The 18,965-nt window shown below is 40.5% G+C and overlaps 1 protein-coding gene across 4 annotated transcripts in view; it reads left to right on the top strand.

The window, feature by feature from the left end:
* The window catches only part of CCDC30 (coiled-coil domain containing 30), a 162,879-nt gene that overhangs the window by 40,442 nt on the left and 103,472 nt on the right, over positions 1 to 18,965 (top strand). For all 4 annotated transcript variants that reach the window (XM_032609275.1, XM_032609293.1, XM_032609284.1 and 1 more), the window contains 2 exons: positions 8,845 to 8,960; positions 11,366 to 11,440. In XM_032609275.1, the coding sequence (XP_032465166.1) occupies positions 8,845 to 8,960; positions 11,366 to 11,440 (191 nt within the window). The remainder of the gene's footprint in view (positions 1 to 8,844; positions 8,961 to 11,365; positions 11,441 to 18,965) is intronic.

Here is an 18,965-nt window from a genome sequence, read left to right on the forward strand (position 1 = left end):
TCGATTTCCCCTTTTATGGCTGTTAGTATTTGCCTTATATATTGAGGTGCTCCTATGTTGGGTGCATAAATATTTACAATTGTTATATCTTCTTGGATTGAGCCCTTGATCATTATGTAGTGTCCTTCTTTGTCTCTTATAATAGTCTTTGTTTTAAAGTCTGTTTTGTCTGATATGAGATTTGCTACTCCAGCTTTCTTTTGATTCCCATTTTCATGGAGTATCTTTTTTCATCCTCTCACTTTCAGTCTGTATGTGTCCCTCGGTCTGAATTGGGTCTCTTGTGGACAGCATACATACAGGTCTTATTTTTGTGTCCATTCAGCCAATTGATGTCTTTTGGTTGGAGCATTTAATCCATTTACATTTAAGGTAATTATCGATATGTATGTTCCTAATTACCATTTTCTTAATTGTTTTGGGTTTGTTTTTGTAGGTCTTTTCCTTCTCTTGTGTTTCCTGCCTAGAGAAGTTCCTTTAGCATTTGTTGTAAAGCTGGTTTGGTGGTGCTGAACTCTCTTAGCTTTTGCTTGTCTGTAAACGTTTTAATTTCCCCGTCAAATCTGAATGAGATCCTTGCTGGGTAGAGTAATCTTGGTTGTAGGTTTTTCTCCTTCATCACTCTAAATGTGTCCTGCCACTCCCTTGTGGCTTGCAGAGTTTCTGCTGAAAGATCAGCAGATCTTTTGTTGCTGTTGTTGTTAACCTTATGGGGATTCCCTTGTGCGTTATTGTTTTTCCCTTGCTGCTTTTAATATTTTTTCTTTCTATTTAATTTTTGATAGTTTGATTAATATGTGTCTTGGCGTGTTTCTCCTTGGATTGGTCCGGCATGGAACTCTCTGTGCTTCCTGGACTCTATTAACTGTTTCCTTTCCCATATTAGGAAAGTTTTCAACTATAATCTCTTGAAATATTTTCTCAGTCCCTTTCTTTTTCTCTTCTTCTTCCAGGACCCCTATAATTCGAATGTTGGTGCATTTAATGTTGTCCCAGAGGTCTCTGAGACTGTCCTCCATTCTTTTCATTCTTTTTTCTTTATTCTGCTCTGCAGTAGTTATTTCCACTATTTTATCTTCCAGGTCACTTATCCATTCTTCTGCCTCAGTCGTTCTGGTATTGATCCCTTCTAGAGAATTTTTAATCTCATTTATTGTGTTGTTCATCTGTGTTTGTTTGCTCTTTAGTTCTTGTAGGTCCTTGTTAAACGTTTCTTATATTTTCTCCATTCTATTTCCAAGATTTTGGATCATCTTTACTATCATTATTCTGAATTCTTTTTCAGGTAGACTTCCTATTTCCTCTTCATTTGTTAGGTCTGGTGGGTTTTTGCCTTGCTCCTTCATCTGCTGTGTGTTCTCTGTGTTCTCATTTTGCTTATCTTACCATGTTTGGGGTCTCCTTTTCGCTGGCTGCAGGTTCGTAGTTCCTGTTGTTTTTGATGTCTGTCCGCAGTGGCTAAGGTTGGTTCAGTGGGTTGTGTAGGCTTCCTGGTGGAGGGAACTAGTGCCTGTGTTCTGGTGGATGAGGGTGGATGTTGTCTTTCTGGTGGGCAGGTCCACGTCTGGTGGTGTGTTTTGGGGTGTCTGTGGCCTTATTATGATTTTAGTCAGCCTCTCTGCTAATGGATGGGGTTGTGTTCCTGTCTTGCTAGTTGTTTGGCATGGGGTGTCCAGCACTGGAACTTGCTGGTCCTTGAGTGGAGCTGGGTCTTGGTGTTGAGATGGAGCTCTCTGGGAGATTTTCACTGTTTGATATTACGTGGAGCTGAGAAGTCTCTTGTGGACCAGTGTCCTGAACTTGGCTCTCCCACCTCAGAGGTACAGCTCTGATGCCTGGCTGGAGCACCAAGGGCCTGTCATCCACACAGCTCAGAATAAAAGGGAGAAAAAAAAAAGGAAAGAAAGAAAGAAGAAGATAAAATAAAATAAAGTAAAATAAAATTATTAAAATAAAAAATAATTATATTAAGAAAAAATATTTTGTTTTTGTAGAAAAAAATTTTTTAAGTAAAAAAAAAAATTTTTTAAAAACAAAAACGTACAGACAGAACCCTAGGATAAATGGTAAAAGCAAAGCTATACAGACAAAATCACACACATGCACACTCACAAAAAGAGAAAAAGGAGAAGAAAATATAGATCATTGCTCCCAAAATCCACCTCCTCAATTTGGGATGATTCGTTGTCTAGTCATGTATTCCACAGATGCAGGGTACATCAAGTTGACTGTGGAGACTTAATCGGCTGCTCCTGAGGCTGATGGGAGAGATTTCCTTTTCTCTTTGTTCACACAGCTCCCGGGGTTCAGCTTTGGATTTGGTCCTGCCTCTGCATGTAGGTCGCCTGAGGGCATCTGTTTTTCGCTCAGGCAGGACGGGGTTAAAGAAGCAGCTGATTAGGGGGCTCTGGCTCACTCAGGCCGGGGGGAGGGAGGGGTACGGAGTGCAGGATGAGCCTGTGGCGGCAGAGGCCGGCGTGACGTTGCACCAGCCTGAGGCGCGCCATGAGTTCTCTCGGGGAAGTTGTCCCTGGATCACGGGACCCTGGCAGTGGCGGACTGCACAGGCTCCCGGGAAGGGCGGTGTGGACACTGACCTGTGCTTGCACACAGGCTTCTTGCTGGCTGCAGCAGCCTTAGTGTCCCATGCCCGTCTCTGGGGTCTGCGCTGATAGCCGCGGCTCCCACCCGTCTCTGGAGCTCCTTAAGTGGCCCTCGCGCGCCAGGAAACAAAGAGGCAAGAAAAAGTCTCTTGCCTCTTGGGCAGCTCCAGACTTTTTCCCAGACTCCCTCCCGGCTAGCCGTGGCACACTAGCCCTTTCAGGCTGTGTTCACAAAGCCAACCCCAGTCCTCTCCCTGGGATCCGACCTCCGAAGCCTGAGCCTCAGCTCCCAGCCCCCACCCACCCCGGCTGGTGAGCAGACAAGCCTCTCGGGCTGATGAGTGCTGGTCGGCACCAACCTTCTCTGCGGGAACCTCTCTGCTTGCCCTCCGCACCCTGTTGCTGCGCTCTCCTCCCTGGCCCCGAAGCTTCCCCTCCACCAGCCGCAGTCTCCACCTGCGAAGGGGCTTCCTAGTGTGTGGAAACCTTTCCTCCTTCACAGCTCCCTCCCACTGGTGCAGGTCCCGTCCCTATTCTTTGTCTCTGTTTTTTCTTTTGCCCTACCCAGTTACGTGGGGAGTTTCTTGCCTTTTGGGAGGTCTGAGGTCTTCTGCCAGCGTTCAGTAGTTGTTCTGTAGGAGTTGTTCCACGTGTAGATGTATTTGTGGGGAGGAAGGTGATCTCCGCGTCTCACTCTTCCGCCATCTTCACTCTTCCGCCATCTTGAAGCTCCTCTCCTGTCAGGCATTTTAAATGGATTATCTCTAATGTTAACAACAGTGCCAAGTTGTAATATTATTCCCATTTCATTGATTAAAAAACTGAGTCATGGCAGGGTTAAATGAATTGTCCAATAGCTACATTAGAGACTTCCCTGGTAGCACAGTGGTTAAGAATCTGCCTGCCAATGCAGAGGACTCTGGATCAAACCCTGGTCGGGGAAGATCCTACATGCCATGGAGCAGCTAAGCCCGCGCACCCCTACTACTGAGCCTGTGCTCTAGGGCCCGTGTGCTGAAACTACTGAAACCTGCGTGCCTAGAGCTCTTGCTCCGCAACAAGAGAAGCCACCGCAATGAGAAGCCCGTGCACTGCACAAGGAGGAGCCCCTGCTAATCGCAACTGAGAAATGCCCGCACGCTGCCAAAAAAATAAAAAATAAAATAGCTACATTAAGTATTAGAGCTGCTATTTGAATCCATATATGTCTGACTCCAAAACCTTTGGTCAACACAAACAATACATATTTACTGGGACCACTGAGATCAAGACAACTTATAATACATTTAACAACACTTCACACATATTTGTTTGCTAGGAAGCCAATAGGCTTGGAATAAGTGGTGAATTAGTTAATCTGACCCTATCTTGGCTGTGTAAAAATGATATCAGCTATAAATAATGTAATAACATTTGAGTGTCATAATGGTAGTAACTACAAAAATAATTTAAAATTTGTTTACCGGTTTTAATAGTTATAAAACTAGGTTTATTTACCCAGTGCTATTGTGATTTACAATAAGAAACATGTATTTGGTCTTCATCCTTGTTTCTGCTACCCCCAAACCCTTAGAATTTCCTAAGTGATTAAGAACAGTAGGGGTGTCTTTTGTCATGGTAATGAGGACTTTTGGAAAGCCCCTCAGTAACCGAAGGATGGGAGTTAGTTGCCAGGGGAGCCAACCACGTGATTAGGGGGTTGGAACTTTCAGTCCCACCCTCCTCCCCCTCTGTAACGCCAACTCCTCCTGTCCCCACCCCCAGCTCCTAGGAGCGGGGAGGGGCTAGAGATTAAGTTCAATCGCCAGTGGCCAGTGATTTAATCAGTCGTGCCTGTGTAATGAAGCTTTCATAGAAACCCGAAGGAGGGGGTTCAGAGAGCTTCCGGGTTGGTGAACACATGGAGATTTGGGGAGCGTGGCGCACTCAGGGAGGGCATGAAAGGTCTGCACCCCTTTCCCCAGACCTTGCCCTTAGGCACCTCTTCCATCTAGCTATTCCTGAGTTACATTCCTTTATAATAAACAGGGTAATCTAGTAAATAAAACGTTTCCCTGAGTTCTGTGAGCTGCTTTAACAAATTAATCAAACCCAAGGAGGAGGTCATGGGAACCTCTGATTTATAACCAATCGGTCAGAAGCACACTTGCAATTGGCATCTGAAGCAGAGGGCAGTCTTGTGGGGCTGAGCCCTTAACCCGTGGAATCTGATGCTATCTCCAGGTAGATAGCCTCAGAACTGAGTTGAATTGTAGAACACCAAGCTGGCATTGGAGAATTACGTGGGTGTGTAGGGAAAAAAACCCATGCATTACAATTGATGATCAGGATTGTTTAAAAAGTATATGAATACAATTATAAAATGAACAGTGCTTTCTTAGTAACTGATAGAGCAAGAAAACAAAATCAGTAAGCATATAGAAGACCTAATAACACTACTAAGCAACATGACATAATCGATAATTATAGAAAACTCCACCAGAAGTATTATATTCTTTTCAAGTACACATGGCGCATTCACAAAAATATGCTATCACCATAAAACAAATTTTTGCAGAAGAACTGAAATCATACAAGTTATGTTCTCTGACCATAATAGAATGAAACCAAAAAGCAGTAACAGTAGTATGTTTAGAAAATGGCCAAATATTTGGAAGTTAAATAAGATACTTCTAAATTGCCATGCTTTCCAAGAAAAAAATTACAAGGGATATTACAGAATATTTTATATGAATTAACTTGAATAACAATGAAAACACTGAACATATCAGTGTTTGTGGGATGCATCTAAGCCAGTGTTTAAGAGGGAAACATCCCATTTAATGCTTATACCAGAAATCAAGAAAGGACTCAAAATAATCTAAGCTTCTACTTTAAAAACCCAGGATAAGAACAAATTAAATCCAAAGCAAGCAAAACGAAGGAGATGTTTAAAATAAGGTTGAGGTCAATAAAAGTAAAAACAGAACAAAATAGAATAAATTAGTGGAATGAAGGGCCGGTTCTTTGGAAGGATCAATAACATTGGTAAACGTCTAACTAGATTGTTCATGAAAAAATGAGAGGAGACACACATTACCAATATAAGCAATCACAGAGAGAACATTTCTACAGATCAAAAAGATAATAAGGGAATATATTGAGCAACTTTATGACACCAAATTTGATGACCTGGATAAGATGGACACATTCCTTGAAAGACACAAATTACCGAACCTCACTCAAGAAGAAACAGATAGCCCTAAATCTACCAAAGAAATTGAATTTATAGTTAAACATCTTCCCACAAAGAAAACTCCAGGTTCAGATGGCTTCACTTAACAAACTTTTAAGCAATAAATAATACTGATTTTACATAAACTCTTCCAGAAAATAGAAGAGAGAATACGTACTTCCCAACTGTTAAATGGTCAGCATTACCTTGATGACAAAACCAACGACATTACATTATTCCCAATGACCGCAGAAGAAGACCTTGTAAAAGTACAAAGAGTAAGGAGTAATTTTGGGGTAGTAAAATCAAATTGTGTTTATCTGCAGTGGGTTGGCTAAGAAAGTGACCACACAATGGATACTTTCATAAGAATGACATAGATTTTTGTGCACTGACATGAATAGATGTCTATGACATGTTATTAAGTGAAAAAAACAAGCTGTAGAGTAATACATGTAGTGTAATGTCATTTTGGTTTTTATTTTTATAGGGTGTGTGGGGGATGTGTGTGTGCATGTGTATGTGCGCTCACAGGACTGTATGAGGTGATACACATTAGTATGGCAGTAAAGTTGTGAATACACTGGGATAGTTTTGTATAAGTTCTAAGTAGCTACTGCCCTGCATCTGCCAAGTGTCTCCCACCTACCCCAACTGTCCCAGCTCCTTCCAGCCCCTTGTCTTTCCAGCCACCAGAGGGATAATACTTGACACAGCAGGATGTTCTGTAGAACTCTGCTCCAGAGCTATGTTCTCATAGATGAAGGTCCACGCTTTACCAGTTGTTAAATATTTTCAATACAACCCTTGTCTATACATTAGAATATGCATATAAAAAATTTTAAAGAGTATTTACCAAGTATTAACAACATTATTTCGGGTCAGGGTAGATAAGGGTTGGATGAGAATATCTGCTCTGAACATAACCGTATAGCTTGATTTTTTCTTTTTAAAACAAAAAGCCTGTATTCCATTTGTAATAAGCAAAACAGTACTGATTTTAGTGACCCTACTTAAAATAGGCCATTATTCAGCTGTATTTTTAAGATCTGTGAAAATTAAAAATACTGGTAATATATAGTATAGAGAAATGGACAATGGCATTGTGAGAACGTAGCTTTGTACAATCTTTTTGAAGAATAATTTGGCAGGCTCTGTCAAATTTTTTTAATGCACATGTCTCCTGATCCAGCTATCCCTTTTCTTGGGATTTATTTTTTTAGAAATAATGTCATAAGTACCTAGAGGTTGATGAACAAGGAAAATAATTTTAGAATTGTTTACAAGAATAAGCATTGGCAACAAACCTAAATCTTCATCGGGGAAAAGTGACACAAAACATGGCAATTTGGACGGTGGCATACTATGCAGAACAAAATGAGATAATGCATAAACAAACTGTGGTATATTAATAAGATGGACTGGGCTTCCCTGGTGGCGCAGTGGTTGAGAGTCCGCCTGCCGATGCAGGGGACACGGGTTCGTGCCCTGGTCCGGGAAGATCCCACATGCCGCGGAGCGGCTGGGCCCGTGAGCCATAGCCGCTGAGCCTGCGCGTCCGGAGCCTGTGCTCCACAACGGGAGAGGCCACAACAGTGAGAGGCCCGCGTACCGCAAAAAAAAAAAAAAAAAAAAAAAAGATGGACTAAAGAGTCAAGAGGAACAAATTATTGATAAAACACCAATGAATCCCCAAAATACTGTATATATTGAGTGAAAGAAGCCTGACACAAACATGTGTATTGTAAGATTTTATTTCTATGAAAACCAAGAACGAGCAAAACTAGTCTATGTGATAGAAGTCAGAAAGTGCTTGTAGGGGTGGGTGGGAATGGAGAACTGACTGGAAAGGATTTGAGGGAACATTATGGGGTGATGGAGATATTCTATATCTTTTTCAGGGGAAGTTCACGGGTATATAAAATTGTCAAAATTCATTGAGCACTTAAGATATGTACATTATATTGTATATAAATTATACCTCAATTAAAAAATAGTTCCAAATAAGAAATGGAAAATGACTTTATAAGAGTTGTCCTGTAAAGATATCCATGATGCATTCACAGGTGGTAAAGTTGCAGACAGTGTTGCATAGCATCGTTTAAATTGTTTTAAATTGCATATGCAAAAGGTAGAACAAATCTTGTCCTCCATATATGTATATGGATTGTGAATGCTTTTTTTTTTCTTTTTGGTGTGTTTTCAGCATTTTTCAAGTTAAAAAAATTTACGCACTAAGGAAAAAAAGAGGGTAGTAAGGGAAACAAAAGAAAAAATGAAGAAAGAAAAATACAAGCAAAAACAGAACAGGCAATGAAGAAGGAAAACAAAGGAGACTAAAGCAGCAAAAGAAAAATAGGAGAAACATAAGTGAAAAAAGAAACAGCTGCAAATCCAGGAAAGTTACAGGCAACAAGTTTGTACTATTGACACTTTGATGAGTGCTGGAAAGAGCAGGTCTTAACATGAGGTGCTGAGCTGAGAGTAGCCTACAGGCAGAGGTGCTACAGGAGAAAGATGGTTTTGATGAAGCAACTTGATCTCACTTTACAGTCTGTCCGTTCACTACCCTTAGCTCACTACATCAGCTGTCTGTGGATGCCCTGCAGCTAATGAGTGCAAGAGAAGTATCTAGGAATATGTGAGGAATATATGAGGTGTGTAAGAGAGACAGGACCACAGGACCACCAGGAAGATGATTTTTTTAGTGGTTTCACTTTTAGAAGGCAGGCTCAATTGTTTTAAAATTCCAGGTCCTCTATTGCTGGAAACCCTATACTCAAAAAGTCCAGCTCATTAGACCAGTATGAGAAATAAAAAACAATCTGTTCTGTTTCATTAGTTGGTAGAACATTCTAGGGCTGGACTTGAGAGTCTAGCAGCTCTTCTTTGTGGAGAATCACATATGCAGAGACACAGTAGGACTGACAAGAACGGCAGGAAACAGCACTTCCTCAGTTTTTAGAGTTAACGCCCCCAAATTAAAACTTCGGTCCAGGTGAGTCAACTACATTTTCCCTGTTTTAGACTCAGTTGACCTACGGAAAGCAAAGGAACATAATCAGAGACTGGATGAGGAAATTCTGGCTTTAAGAAATCGAGTTCGATCACTTGACTCAGAAAGAAAGGTACTTGGCGAAGAGGTAAGTTATTTAATTTTTTCTTAGAGTTAATTTAAACGTGTATAGAATAGTAACAGTCAGCAGCTAAGCAAGCTAGATGTATCAATACATCATTTATTGGTCGTTAGTGAAGACTGATTCTGGTGGCTATAGCATCCCAGGTAGAGCTGTACTTTGACCTAGATGCTTTCTATCAGTATTTCTGTTTTATACATTTTAACTACATATGCTGAACAGTGATGTCACTGCTACTGTGTCAGTTTAGGATCTTTTCTTTTTAATAAGGATTTAGATAATAGTTTATACCTATCACATTTACCAAAGTTTGAGATTATTAATACTAAACCCGTAGCTGTGTTATGTTTTTGAATCATTTCTTCTTAGGAATTTATTGATTTTTAATATGTACTTCCAAGTTCTAAATATACTATATGTGACTTCAATTTTAATTATATTCATTTCACAATCATATCTCTAGTGTCTAATACAATGCCTGGCATATAATAAGTGCTCAAGAAATTTTGTTGCAAGAATGAATAAATGTTCATTAGAATGGCTATTATCAAAACAATATAAAATAACAAATGTTGATGAGGAAGTGGAGAAATTGGAACCCTTTGTGCATTGTTGTTAAGAATGTAAAATGGTACAGCCACTGTAGAAAACAGTATGGGACTTCCTTTAAAAAGTAAACATAGGGGCTTCCCTGGTGGTGCAGTGGTTGAGAGTCCGCCTGCAGATGCAGGGGACACGGGTTCCTGCCCCGGTCCGGGAAGATCCCACATGCCGCGGAGCGGCTAGGCCCGTGAGCCATGGCCGCTAAGCCTGTGCGTCCAGAGCCTGTGCTCCGCAACGGGAGAGGCCACAACAGTGAGAGGCCCACATACCGCAAAAATAAAAAAATTAATAAAATAAATAAAAAGTAAACATAGAGTTACCATATGATCTAGCAATTCTGCTTCTGGGTATACACCCAAAAGAATTGAAAGCAGGGACTTGAACATATATTTGTTCACTCATGTTCATAGCCAAAAGGTTGAAGCAACCCAAGCATCCATTGACAGATAAATGGATAAACAAAGTATGGTGTACACATACAATGGAATATTATTCCACTTTAAAAAGAAATTGCTACAACATGGGTGAAACTTGAAGACATTATGCTAATTGAAATAAACAAGTCACAGAAAGACAAATAGTGTATAATTCCACTTATATGAGGTACCTAGAGTAGTCAGAAATCATAGAGCCAGAAAGTAGAATGGTGGTTTCTAGGGGCTGTGGGGGAGGGCATAATGAGGAGTTATTGTTTAATGGGTGTAGGGTTTCAGTTTTGCAAGATGAAAAGAATTATGGAGACGGATGGTGGTGATGGTTGCACAGTAATGGGAATGCGTTTAGTGCTACTCAACTGTATACTTAAAAATGGTTAAGGGGCTTCCCTGGTGGCGCAGTGGTTAAGAATCTGCCTGCCAATGCAGGGGGACATAGGTTCGAGCCCTGGTCCGGAAGATCCCACATGCCACGGAGCAACTAAGCCTGTACGCCACAACTACTGAGCCTGTGCTCTAGAGCCCGCGAGCCACAACTACTGAGCCCACGTGCCACAACTACTAAAGCCCACCCACCTAGAACCCGTGCTCCGCAACAAGAGAAGCCACCTCAATGAGAAGCCCGTGCACCACAGCGAAGAGTAGCCCCCCGTTCGCAGCAACTAGAGAAAGCCTGCGCGCAGCAATGAAGACCCAACACAGCCAAAAATAAATAAATAAAAATTTTTTTAAATGCTTAAAATGGTAAATTTTGTGTTATGTATATTTTAGCCTAAGTTTTAAAGTGCAATCATAAGAAGGAATGAATAAACACTGTTCAAGTTGTCTAAATCTCTGTAAATTTGTATATCTAATACTGGTAAAATATGTTTAATGTATGTTAAACATATGTTTATGTTTTATATATACACAAACATACACATACATGTGAGATAAAGTTCAGGAAAGGTATATCCCAAACATTATTACTTCTGGAAAGAGAAACGGGATTGTGGGGTAGAGTTATGTGAAGGAAAAGATCACTTGTTGCTCTATATACCTATATGTTGTTTAAATTTTTTTACACAAAGAATGTATTCATATATAACTTGTATATTTTTAAAACAAAGCATCCCCCGTCACTTTTTTTTTTTTTTTTTTTGCGGTACGTGGGCCTCTCACTGTTGCGGCCCCTCCCGTTGCGGAGCACAGGCCCCGGACGCGCAGGCTCAGCGGCCATGGCTCACGGGCCCAGCCGCTCCGCGGCATGTGGGATCTTCCCAGGCCGGGGCACGAGCCCGTGTCCCCTGCATCGGCAGGCGGTCTCTCAACCACTGCGCCACCAGGGAAGCCCCCCCACCTCACTTTTGTATTTAAAATGCTTTTGTATTTCAGGTTGAAAGGCTTAAAGGAGAAATTTGTGAATCTCAAGAGAATAAGCAACTTGGAAACCACTCTCCTGGAAAAATGGTGGGTGCTGAACAGAAAGTAGAGGTATTAAAATTATGTTCTTTCTGACTTCTAATTTTGAAGCGAGTTGCATTTCACAAGAGTGCACCAGAGCAATAGGTGCTGAGCATTTGCTGTTTTCCTTTTGCCTGCCTTTTTCTATTGCTTTGCCAGGGAGTATGGAGGAAGAAATTGGGGTACAGAGGATATGTTTCTGTTCACTTCCTCCCCACAGGGAACAATTAATATGAAAAATATAATGGGTTTCGTTAAAGAAAAAAGACTCTTACAAAGATACAACCAACTTGGGCATTTTTAATCATCAAAATGAAGTTGCCTTACAGAATCAACTAGTGATAGGGGAGTGGGTAGTTGGAACCACATATCATAGAGAACTAATATGGTTTAGGCTCCAATGTGCACAGCATCTAATCTTTTCAGAACGATCAACCTCTGAAGGGGTGGGCAAAGTGATCAAACACAAGGCAGATGGAAGCAAGAGCCAGTGTGTGGTAGAGAGGGCGATTTCAGATATTCAGCTCAAGGACCTAGACTGCTTTGCCTTTCCTCTCACACACCTAAGATGAGTGACATCCCTGTTGCTGAGGGATCTCCTTCACCAGAGCTTGTTCTTACTGTAACTCCCTGGGCCCTATACCCCCAACCTCCTCGGTAGCAAGGAAACTATAGCCACTGGATTTATTGTTTCCCCACCCAAGGAGCCTGTATCCTTCTTGTCTTCCAGAACTCTCTTGTAGGTAAATAATGCATTTTGTAGGAAGGAAGGGAGGAAGGAAGGGTGGGAAGAAGAGAAGGCAGGAAGGAAAGAAGGAAGGAAGGAAAGAAGGAATTTCCAGGCAAGACTTACGTAACTTTTACCAAAATTTTTCCCAGAGCACCCATTTGTGGTGCTCTAATTTACAGAAGTTGACTTATTAGTAACTATTTTTATTAGTTTCTTATTTATCCTTCCAGTATTTATTCCAATAGAAGCATTTTGAACATTTATTCAGATTTCCTCCTTTCTTAGTTTCTCTTCCCTTCCCTTCCTTTCCCTCCCTCCCTTCCTTCCTTCTTCCCCTCCCTCCCTCCCTTCCTTCCTTCCTTCTTTACCTCCCTTCCTCCCTTCCTTCCTCCCTTCCTTCCTTCCTCCCTTCCTTCCTTCCTTCCTCCCTCCCTCCCTCCCTCCCTTCCTTCTTTCCTCCCTTCCTCCCTCCCTCCCTCCCTTCCTTCCTTCTTTCCAACCTTCCTTCCTCTCTTTTCTTTTTTTTTTTCCGGTGCGCGGGCCTCTCACTGTTGCCTCTCCCGTTGCGGAGCACAGGCTCCGGACGCGCAGGCTCAGCGGCCATGGCTCACGGACCCAGCCGCTCCGCGGCATGTGAGATCCTCCCGGACCGGGGCACGAATCCATGTCCCCTGCATCAGCAGGCGGACTCTCAACCACTGCGCCACCAGGGAAGCCCCTTCCTTTCTTTTTAACTAAAATGCTCCTGGAGATCCTTCTATATCATACAAAGAGATCTTCCTGATTCTTCAGAGCAGCTAGCATTCTGTTGTGTGGATGTACTATAATTTATTTAACCAGTCTCCTGTTGATGGACACTTGGGTTGTTTCCAGTCTTTTGCATATTTATGCAGGTGTTTCTACAGGTTAGAGTCCCAGAAATGGGATTGTGAGGTTAGGGGGTAGCTAGATCTGTAATTCTGGTCAATATTGCCAGATACTGCTCAGTGGAAATTGCATCATGTTCCTCCTCCATCAGCAATGTGTGAGGAAGCTGGTTTCCTAAAATTTCACTAACTGAATATATTGTCAAACTTTTGTATTTTTACTAAATGATAAGTGAGAATGAGTATCTGAGTGTGGTTTTCATTTTCAATCATCTATTTATAGTGAGATTGAGCATTTTTCAAATGTTTATATTTAACATCAATATTTATATTGTATAAAATTAACTTTATTGAAATATTTCATACAGTATAAACATACATATTTTAAGAGTTGAGTTCAATGAGCTTTGACAAATGCATTCATCTGTATAACCACAACCACTACAATCAAGAAAGAAAACATTCATTAGCCTAAAATTTCCCCTCCCCTTTTGCTATCAATGCCTCCCACTCCGCCACTTCCTATGACCATACCATTTCTAGAATTTCAAATAAATAGAATCATCTGGTATATACTCTTTTCTATTTGGCTTCCTTCACTTATAATAATACTTTTGAGACTTATCCATGTTGTTGTCTATATCACTGGTTCATTTTTAAATGGCTGAGGAATATTCCTGTATATATGGATATACCATACATTGTTTATCTATCCACTGGTTAATAGATAATCAGATTGTTTTCAGCTATTATGAATAAAGCTGCTACTAGTATTCACATGCCAGTATGTTTTTTTTCCCTCTTGGTTAAATACCTAGCAGTGGAATTACTGAATAACAGAGCAAGTACATGTTTAATTTTATAAGAAACTGCCAGACTCTCTTCCACTTTGTAATGAATAATGCTGCTATTAACAATCATGTACAAATTTTTCTGTGAACACGTTTTCATTTTCCTTGGGTATGTACATAGGAATGGAATTGCTGGGTCATATGTAAATTCTATGTTCAACTTCTTGTAGAACTGCCAGACTATTCTCCAAAGCACCTCCACCATTTAACAATTCCCATCAGCAGTGTATGAGTGTTCCAGTTTCTCCACATCCTTAGCAGGATTTGTTATATTTTGTCTTTTTTTTATTATAGCTATCCTAGTGGGTATAATAAAGTAGTATCTTAGTATAGATTTTTCTTTTTTTAACAACTTTATTGGAGTATAATTGCTTTACATTGTGTTAGTTTCTGCTGTAAAACAAAGTGAATCAGCTATGCATATAGTTATATCCCTATATCCCCTCCCACTTGCATCTCCCTTCCACTCTCCCTATCCCTCCCCTCTAGGTGGTCACAAAGCACCAAGCTAATCTCCCTGTGCTATGCGGCTGCTTCCCACTAGCTATCTATTTTATATTTGGTAGTATATATAAATCCATGCCACTCTCTTACTTCACCCCAGCTTACCCTTCCCCCTCCCCATATCCTCAAGTACATTCTCTACATCTGTGTCTTTATTCCTGTCCTGCCCCTAGGTTCTTCATGACCATTTTTTTTCTTAGATTCCATATATATGTGTTAGCATACGGTATTTGTTTTGCTCTTTCTGACTTACTTCACTCTGTATGACAGATTCTAGGTCCATCCACCTCACTACAAATAACTCAATTTCGTTTCTTTTTATGGCTGAGTAATATTCCATTGTGTATATGTGCCACATCTTTATCCATTCATCCAATGATGGAAACTTAGGTTGCTTCCATGTCCTGGCTGTTGTAAATAGAGCTGCAATGAACATTTTGGTACATGACTCTTTTTGAATTATGGTTTTCTCAGGGTATATGCCCAGTAGTGGGATTGCTGGGTCATATGGTAGTTCTATTTTTAGTTGTTTAAGGAACAACTAAACAACTAAATACTGGGTCGTCGTGTCTCCATTGTCATTTGTTTCTAGGCATTTTTTTATTTCCTCTTTGATTTCTTCAGTGATCACTTTGTTATTAAGTAGTGTATTGTTTAGCCTCCATGTGTTTGTATTTTTTACAGATCTTTTCCTGTAATTGATATCTAGTCTCAAATCCTGTGCTCGGAAAAGATACTTGATACAATTTCAATTTTCTTAAATTTACCAAGGCTTGATTTGTGATGCAAGATATGATCTGTCCTGGGGAATGTTCCATGAGCACTTGAGAAAAATGTGTGTTCTGTTGTTTTTGGATGGAATTTCCTATAAATATCAATTAAGTCCATCTTGTTTAATGTATCATTTAAAGCTTGTGTTTCCTTATTTATTTTCATTTTGGATGATGTGTCCATTGCTGACAGTGGGGTGTTAAAGTCCCCTACTATGAATGTGTTACTGTCGATTTCCCCTTTTATGGCTGTTAGTATTTGCCTTATGTATTGAGGTGCTCCTATGTTGGGTGCATAAATATTTACAATTGTTATATCTTCTTCTTGGATCGATCCCTTGATCATTATGTAGTGTCCTTCTTTGTCTCTTCTAATAGTCTTTATTTTAAAGTCTATTTTGTCTGATACGAGAATTGCTACTCCAGCTTTCTTTTGGTTTCCATTTGCATGGAATATCTTTTTCCATCCCCTTACTTTCAGTCTGTATGTGTCTCCAGGTCTGAAGTGGATCTCTTGTAGACAGCATATATATGGGTCTTGTTTTTGTATCCATTCAGACAATCTGTGTCTTTTGGTGGGAGCATTTAATCCATTTACATTTAAGGTAATTATTGATATGTATGTTCCTATTCCCATTTTCTTAATTGTTTTGGGTTTGTTAGTGTAAGTCTTTTCCTTCTCTTGTGTTTCTTGCCTAGAGAAGTTCCTTTAGCATTTGTTGTAAAGCTGGTTTGGTGGTGCTGAACTCTCTCAGCTTTTGCTTGTCTGTAAAGGTTTTAATTTCTCCATCAAATCTGAATGAGATCCTTGCTGGGTAGAGTAATCTTGGTTGCAGATTTTTCTCCTTCATCACTTTAAATATGTCCTGCCAGTCCCTTCTGGCTTGCAGAGTTTCTGCTGAAAGATCAGCTGTTAACCTTATGGGGATTCCCTTGTGTGTTATTTGTTGGTTTTCCCTTGCTGCTTTTAATATGTTTTCTTGTTCTTAATTTTTGACAGTTTGACTAACATGTGTCTTGGCGTATTTCTCCGTGGATTTATCCTGTATGGGACTCTCTGTGCTTCTTGGACTTGATTAACTATTTCCTTTCCCATATTAGGGAAGTTTTCAACTATAATCTCTTCAAATATTTTCTCAGTCCCTTTCTTTTTCTCTTCTTCTTCTGGGACCCCTATAATTCGAATGTTGGTGCATTTAATGTTTTCTCAGAGGTCTCTGAGACTGTCCTCAGTTCTTTTCATTCTTTTTTCTTTATTCTTCTCTGAAGCAGTTATTTCCACTATTTTATCTTCCAGGTCACTTATCCGTTCTTCTGCCTCAGTTATTCTGCTATTGATCCCTTCTAGAGTATTTTTAATTTCATTTATTGTGTTGTTTATCATTGCTTGTTTCCTCTTTAGTTCTTCTAGGTCCTTTTTAAATGTTTCTTGCATTTTGTCTATTCTATTTCCAAGATTTTGGATCATCTTTACTATCATTATTTTGAATTCTTTTTCAGGTAGACTGCCTATTTCCTCTTCATTTGTTAGGTCTAGTGGGTTTTTACTTTGCTCCTTCATCTGCTGTGTGTTTCTCTGTGTTCTCATTTTGCTTATCTTACTGTGTTTGGGGTCTCCTTTTTGCAGGCTGCAGGTTTGTAGTTCCTGTTGTTTTTGGTGTCTGTCCCCAGTGGTTAAGGTTGGTTCAGTGGGTTTTGTAGGCTTCCTGGTGGAGGGGACTAGTGCCTGTGTTCTGGTGGATAAGGCTGGATGTTGTCTTTCTGGTGGGCAGGTCCACGTCTGGTGGTGTGTTTTGGGGTGTCTGTGGCCTTATTATGATTTTAGGCAGCATTTCTGCTAATGGGTAGGGTTGTGTTCCTGTCTTGCTAGTTGTTTGGCATGGGGTGTCCAGCACTGGAACTTGCTGGTCGTTGAGTGGAGCTGGGTCTTAGCGTTGAGACTGAGATCTCTGGAAGCCTCTTGCCAACTGGTATTACGTGGGGCCAGGAGGCCTCTCGTGGCCCAGTGTCCTGACCTCCACTCTCCCAACTCTGAGGCTCAGGCCTGACAGCTGGCCAGAGCACCAAGACCCTGTCAGCCACACAGCTGCTAGTGTTGGAGGGTCTCCTGCAGAGGCGGTGGGGTGATTGTGGCTCATCTCAGGGACAAGGACACTGGCAGCCAAAGTTCTGGGAAGTACTCCTTGGCATGAGCCCTCCCGGAGTCCACCATTAGCCCCAAGAAAGAGCCTGTAACCTCAATATAGTTTTAATTTGCATTTCCTGAATGAATAATGATATTAAGTGTCTTTTCGTATGCTGATTGGCCATTTCTAGAGCTCATTATTACTTTGTCCAGATCCACATTTCCATCTGGGTCCATATTTTTTCAGCCTGAAGAACATGATTAACATTTCTTCTAGTGCAGATCTGCTAGTGATAAACTCTCTGGTTTTGTTTGTCTGCAAATGTCTTTGTTTTACTTATTTTTTTTCAATTTTTTTTACTGTAATAAAATACACATAACAGATAATTTACCATGTTAACGATTTTTAAGCATCCAGTTCAGTGATATTAAGTACATTCATATTGTTATTCAACCGTCACCACCATCCACCTCTAGAACTCACTTCATCTTGCAAAACTGAAACTCTATACCCATTAAACAGTACCTCCTTATTCTGCCCTTCCCTCACAGCCTAGGCAGCCACCATTCTGCTTTCTTTCTCTATGATTTTGACTACTCTAAATACCTCATATAAGTGGAATCATACACTATTTGTCCTTTTGTGACTTTCTTATTTCAGTTAGCATAATGTCTTCAAATTTCATCTATGTTGTAGCATATAGTAGAATCCCCTTCCTTTTTAGGGTGGGTAATATTCCATTGTATGCATATACCACATTTTATTTATCTATTCATTTATCTTTGGATACTTGGGTTTCTTTCATGTTTCAGCCACTGAATAATGCTACTATGAACATGAGTATACAAGCATCTGTTCAAGTCCCTGTTTTCAATCCTTTTGGGCAGGGGTCTCCACCCCTGGGCTGCAGACCAGTACCAGTCCGCGGTCTGTTAGGAACCGGGCCAAATAGCAGGAGGTGAGTGGTGGGCGAATGAACAAATCTTCATCTGCCGCTCCGCATCTCTCTCCATCGCTTACATTACAGCCTAAACCATCCCCCCCGACCCCCGTCCGTGGGAAAATTGTCGTGCACGCAACTGGTCCCTGGTGCCAAAAAGGTTGTGGACTGCTGCTTTTGGGTATATACCTAGATGTGGAATTGCTGGATTATATGATAATTCTGTTTAATTTTGCGAGGAACCACCATACCATTTTCCACAATGACTGCACCACTTTACATTCCCACCCACGGTGCACAAGTGTTCCAGTTTCGCCACATCCTCATCAACACTTGTTATTTTATATTTTATTTGATGATAGCTATCCTAATGGGTGTGGGATGTGGTATCTCACTGTGGTCTTGGTTTGCATTTCCCTAATCATTAGTGATGTTGAGCATTTTTTTATGTGCTTATTGACCATTCATATGTCTTCATTTGAGAAGTATCTATTCATGTCCTTTGCCCATTTTTTTAAGCAGATTGTTTGTTTTTATGTTGGTGAGTTTTAAGAATTCTCTATATGTTCTACTTATATTAATCCCTTATCAGATATATAACTTACAAGTATTTTTCCCATTCCATAGATTGCCTTTCACTCTGTTAAAGTATCCTTTTTTAATATTTATTTATTGATTATGAAGTATCCTTTGATGCACAAAAAAAATTGTTTTCATGAAGTCCAGTTTTTCTGTTTCTTCTTT

Source organism: Phocoena sinus, chromosome 1 (assembly GCF_008692025.1).
Source record: "Phocoena sinus isolate mPhoSin1 chromosome 1, mPhoSin1.pri, whole genome shotgun sequence".
Classification (NCBI taxonomy): domain Eukaryota; kingdom Metazoa; phylum Chordata; class Mammalia; order Artiodactyla; family Phocoenidae; genus Phocoena; species Phocoena sinus.